This window comes from Stegastes partitus, unplaced genomic scaffold, assembly GCF_000690725.1.
Source record: "Stegastes partitus isolate 25-593 unplaced genomic scaffold, Stegastes_partitus-1.0.2 Scaffold1060, whole genome shotgun sequence".
Taxonomy (NCBI): Eukaryota; Metazoa; Chordata; class Actinopteri; family Pomacentridae; genus Stegastes; species Stegastes partitus.
This window is the reverse complement of record NW_007578791.1, coordinates 181,723-187,575: the sequence shown is the minus strand read 5'-3', so window position 1 is coordinate 187,575 and position 5,853 is coordinate 181,723. Positions and strand designations below refer to the sequence as shown.

Here is a 5,853-nt window from a genome sequence, read left to right as displayed (position 1 = left end):
CTTTGCATTGTGGTACTAAAAATGTTACCTTCTTTACCCTTTAATGACTATAAAAATGTATTCACTTAGTTTCAGATAACTGACAGATCTGTGCATCTCATGTCAGAATTTTTGCTCAAATAAGCACCTCTTCATAACTAAAAAGGATTTATTGCTTTAGTTTTTGCTGAGATTGTATCCTCAGTGTATCCGGCATGATTTACCATCAGATAACTTGCTGCTTTTATAAATAGCACAAAGCTGTACGCATGCAGCTCGTGCTAACTGCATTGATTTTTCTATGAATCTGCCTGCAGGCTGTGGGTCGCCTGCACCCAAACCCTGATCACACGAATACTGATCTGTGCTCTGGTGTCCATCGACAAAGCCCTGCGGTCACTGTCAGCATCAACAACATAGCACGACCTCTTTGACGCTCAACTGATCTCAGATTTATAACCCACAAAGTCCTCTGCTGAGGAAAAACAGAAGCAGGATTCAAACTTGTGCAAATTTGTGGGTAATTAAAAGATCAGATCACTTACAAAGTGGACCATCTTGCAGGAGCTGAGGCGGTCGTTCAGGCCCATCCAGCGCTGGTAGTCTGGGTACTCCCCCCTGGTCAGGACGTACTGGTAGCCCATGTAGTTGGGCCTCTCGTAGACCACCCAGGCGCCGCTCTCCACCCGAATGGAGTTGCAGCGGCTCAGGTAGGAGTGGAAGTCCGAGCAGTCGCTGTCGCACTCGTAGCGTCGGCCCTGGAAGTTCTTGTCCTCGTAGAAGACGATCTGAAAGAGCAAAAGGTTGGATATTTAATCAGCAAAGTGGCTGATTAAAGCTTCCTGACATTTAAACCAGGAAAACAGCCCAGTATCCCTGCAGACACGGTCTGTTCAGCAGCTTTGTCCAGCACCTAAACCCACATATCACCCCCTCACCTGCACACCACAGTGTCACACTCACCCGGCCCATCTTGGATATGATGTGTGGGTCAGCCGTGGTGATGCTGAGTGATGGTGTTGGTTCCCCTGAGGTCTCGATGTTGCGCTGGCCTTTCAGCCGCTGCCTTTTATATCCCCGCTTATAAACAGCAACAGCCGAGGCGAAAGGGAGGAACAATCGCTTTGTCATGAAAATGAGATCCAAAAATTGAGTCAGTGATTCTAGTGCTATTCAGTTTTTCCAGAAAAGCGAGAAAGGATTACGGCATAAAGGCCGGGCGCGGGTAAGCGTCCATTGACCCCACTTCTGTACTGGCTGGGTCCAGTGCCCACTGCAACACATGCCAGCTCCACCAGCTTGCCCCCACCTGTCGAGGACCTGCCAACTCATGACTTATTTCTGCTATTTGGATGAATCCAGACACAGTAGAGCGCTGTTTAGTGGTGGAAGTAGTTTTTACATCTGTTACCTGAGGAACAACAGCCATATACCGCTTTACAAATGCCTTAAGAAAAGTGAAAGCCCTTGATTCCAAACTTCAGTCTCCACAGCACAAAATATTATCAATACATTATCAAAAGTAAAAGTATGTCTGCAGAAAAAGGCGATATTATGGATGCTGTAGGACTGTTTGTATCACAGCATCCTATTTTACATTGTATATTTTCTATGGGGCTGCAAGGTGGCGCAGTTGGTAGCACTGTTGCCTCGCCGCAAGAAAGTTGCGGTTCGCGTCCCGGTGGGGGCACCGGAATCTTTCTGTGTGGAGTTTGCATGTTCTCCCCGTGCAGTGTGGGTTCTCTCCGGGTTCTCCGGCTTCCTCCCACACAGTCCAAAAACATGTTGAGGTTAATAGATGACTCTGAATTGTTCGTAGGTGTGAATGTGAGTGTGCTTGGTTGTCTGTCTCTAAGTGTAGCCCTGTGATAGACTGGTGACCTGTCCAGGGTGTCCCCTGCTTTCACCCTGAGTCAGCTGGGATAGACTCCAGCCCCCCCCCCGTGACCCCAGTGAGGATTAAGTGGTGTATAGATGATGGATGGATGGATGGATATTTTCTATGTAAAGTTAAATCTTAACTATGGTTGCAAACAAACGTAATGCAGTCTGTTCATTTCCTAGAATTTGAAGTGGAAGGTAAAAAGTTAAGTTTTTATTTAAGTGTGTAAAACTTCTACCACAAGTCGTGTTTCCTAACAGAGTACTGGTAGCAGCATCACGAGCACATTTCAGAACATTTCTTTATCATTCAAATGGACTGCATGAAGAATTTGTTCCTTATTATTATTATTATTATTATGTATGGCCACACACCTTTTGATTTATAGTGGATTTATATTTTCCCAACAGGGTTTTTTGTGGGCTGGAAATGGCATTACCAAGTGATAAAAGGACAGTAGTACATTGTTAAAGAGAAGTTCAAGATTCATTTGAACCATTTCGATACATTTTTCATTTACTTTTGGACAGTAAAATGTAGAAATAATTCAAATGTATCATTATATCCACTCTAATACAAAGTCTTTCTGTTTTAAGTCACTTCTTTGTCATTTCCAGCCAGAAGAAACCCATTAGGAAAAAAACAAACAAACAAACAAACAAACAACACTGTAAATCCGACCTTAGCATGCTAATGAATAATCTTGCGCTTAACTGTATTACTGTCTCTAAACATAAACCTAAAACATAAAATAATAATGAAAACTAGAAAAGCACTCAGAGAGGTCAGAGCTCCACCAAGCAGCTCATTTCCTCCATATTGTGATTTCCAGCCAATGTTAAAGTCCTGCATTCACTTTATCTCCACTATTAGATTCATGGAGAATCAAAACATACCTTTAGCATTTCAATTAACATTGATATCAGTAATAACAAACTGACAGAGTGATGAACCGTCGTTCTTTATTCTCAAATATTTTCTACACTTATGTTATTTCTACAATTACTTACTGGCTTTAAGCTGTTAGCTAACGCTATGCTAGGTTGGCATAACTACAGCGATGTTATTGCCAACATAAACAGACAGGGAGTAACTTAAGCTATCTTAGCACAACTTTAGCAATGCAACGTAAATGAAAAGCATGACCAACATAACGAAGCATGCGTCCTTCATCATGATGCATGGCAAAGAGAGTTCAAGTGAAACAGGATACATGTTGAGTCATTATTAATGTCACAACATCATTATGAACTTATCTGTCAGTAGCTCCGCTCAGCCCACTCCTGTAATGCTGCCTGGCTGCAGCTTCCTCCTGTACTACTGAGAAGACAGCAGTGAGGACTGAATGGAGTCAGAGCTCCACCTAGTGGACAAACGGCGCAACGACAGCATTCTGCCGACTGCGCCACTTAGTAGCATTTACCGTTTTATGAGAAAATAACCAGACATTAAGCCAGAACATCACCAAAATGACAGACAGACAGATAAACGGCAGCAAAAACATAACCTCCTTGGCGGAGGTATTAAACTACAGAATCAATCAGTTCAGTGACATAGCGACGTTATTCACGCGCATGCGCAATGACGTCATGTCAAATCAAACGGCGGCCGAGCTCCGGTAAAAGACCGCAGACTGAGCAGGTGTCACTTCTCATCTGGACAGCCTGAGCTTTGGAAAGCTAAACTCTGGGAGATGTAAACGCTGCAAAGTATCTGAAGATCAAACTCAGTGGATTAAGTGAAGGAAGAAGAACAGAGCTGCTGGAGAAAAGGACCTGGACAGGCAGCATGCAGGTAGGAAAACTAAACTAGTGTTTTTCCTGCACCCGGTTCATTAACTGACCGCAATAAGCACATTAATCGTGTTTTGTATACAGAAATGAGAAATTGCTGACTATGAAGTTTTGTTAAGTAACTGAATTTTTAATGGCCCGTTTGAAAAACACACTTTGATGGATGCTGATGTTTTCTTCGTGTAAAATTGCTATTTCTGGGTTTTACTGTATTATAAGTCTCATAAAATGTGTTAGCAATGCTGTAGTATGAGAAACAAAACTGTTTTTGGTTTAAGGACATCGATTTTGTTGAGTTTGGTATAGAAATTTTGGAAAACAAGATGGCGCTGGAGCTATATTTCATAAAATGCTCAAAGTAAATATTTTTGGTAACCATGGAGACCATGGAACGTTAGCAGCAGCAGAACGTGCAGGTGTAAAGAAAGCAGCACTTTTAGTGGACGAATCTGTCATGTTTTTAGTCAAACTGAGAGCTGCTCTGCTGTTTTCTTCAGAACTGTCAGTGACTGTACGTCTCCTGTACACGCTTGGATTTACAGTTTCTAACCAGAGGAATAATCAGAGACTGTGGAGTCCCAGAAGATCACATGTTTCTCTCCTTACTTCGGAGGAGGACTAAGGTATGGCATCATCTTGTTTTTAAAAAACAAACAAACCTGTAAAAACTTCTTTAAAAGGCGTTTAAATGCCAAACGACAAAAAACTGAAGCTAAAGTAAAATACTTTGCACAGAAACACTGTTATTTTACCAATTTCCCCCAAACTTATTACAATCAAACACCTTTAATGAAGTGTTAATATGTGCTCAAGATGTGTAAACAGCAGTCTGATTTTGGAAGACAAAGTGCAAAAATGACATTTTGTTTAATTTAATTAGATTAAAAAATGTACTGTGTGTGAGGCTGAAGTGCTTGTACGATTTATTGACCCTCTAACTGTTCTTTCATGGTTAAATATATTGATATTGATATAGCATGTTTGTAGTGTGTGTAATTGTATAAAATAAGTAATTTTGTAGTTGAAATTAGGAGCTGTGATGCGACTTACAAGTCTTGTGCATATTATTTATGATGTATTATTGCCTTAAATGTTCTCGTTTTATAAACGAGTTAACAGTGGAAAGTGGTGAACTCGGAAAGCATGTAAGTGTAGATTTTAGTTAAACCATATTCAGGTGTTGTTTTGCAGAACTGATTATTGTATTTTACTAAACTAATTGTTTTTTTTTAAATATATTTCTTGGAGTATTTTTTTTTAAACAACTCCTGGCCTGTAATGTTTAAAATAGTTTGAACAACAACAAAAACAAACATATTTATTTATCGCTTAGTTACTCAGAAACAAATGACATTTTGGTCAGATAGTTTTGAATTCCTCAGAGTTCAGTGTTGTAAAAAATATTTAATTAATGTAACATTTCTGCAGACTTGTTCTGGTTTCACTTGGAAAGGACATAAATCTAAAAGTTCTTGATAGTTCTGACAAACATGAAGTCAGTTTTCTTGTATCCATAGATCTTTATGAGTTGACCAAATTAGTCATAATGTACTAACACTGATCTCTCTGCTGTCAGGAAGCTACATCTCTGACGGCGTCGAACCACGGGACTGTCCAGATGAACCGACCAACTGCTCCATCAGCTTCAGTGACTCAGCATCTTTGAGACGACCAACTCGTCTGTCTGTGTAGGGGCCTGTGAGGCCAAAATTGTGTACTTTACTTGTACATGCACTCATACAGATACAGAAAACTATTTTTATCCCACAAGTACACACAAACTCTTGACTTGTATATATGTGGGTCAGTCAGTGTCATTTCAGATAATGGGGTCATTCCATCACATATCATTGAGTTATTAGGACAATTCTGCTCGACCATCTCTGTTTGCATTAAATGATTAGAACACGAAAGAAGGATAGTTAAAAAAATGATTTGTAAAATTTTGGCTTTAAAAATCAAATATTTTCTGAGATAACATTCTTGAAACAGATACCTGTCAGTGCACTTTCGGCAAACTTTTTTGCTCATTGAATTTTGAGGCCAAGTTTGAATGACAACATGTCAGGAGCTTTCATCCAAACACAGCCTCAGATGTAATTTGTGTGGAAAAATTTGATAACGGGAATTTTAAACAAAATTGCATCTTAAGAAATTACTTGATATATCAAAATAAAATTTCAGTTGCAATTTTAAATA

At 40.0% G+C, this 5,853-nt stretch overlaps 1 protein-coding gene across 3 annotated transcripts in view; it reads right to left on the bottom strand.

Moving 5' to 3' along the window:
- Window positions 1-5,472, bottom strand: part of crygs2 (crystallin, gamma S2) — a 6,684-nt gene extending 1,212 nt beyond the window's left edge. Inside the window, exons 1-2 of one of the 3 annotated variants that reach the window (XM_008295576.1) lie at window positions 5,437-5,472; window positions 525-767 (exon numbers count right to left, since the gene is read on the bottom strand). In XM_008295576.1, coding sequence (XP_008293798.1) covers window positions 525-767; window positions 5,437-5,472 — 279 coding nt within the window. Of the gene's footprint in view, window positions 1-524; window positions 768-936; window positions 1,065-5,436 lie in introns of those variants that run through there. The other 2 variants (XM_008295578.1, XM_008295577.1) reach the window with 2 other exon arrangements.
- Between the last annotated feature and the right edge of the window lie 381 nt (window positions 5,473-5,853).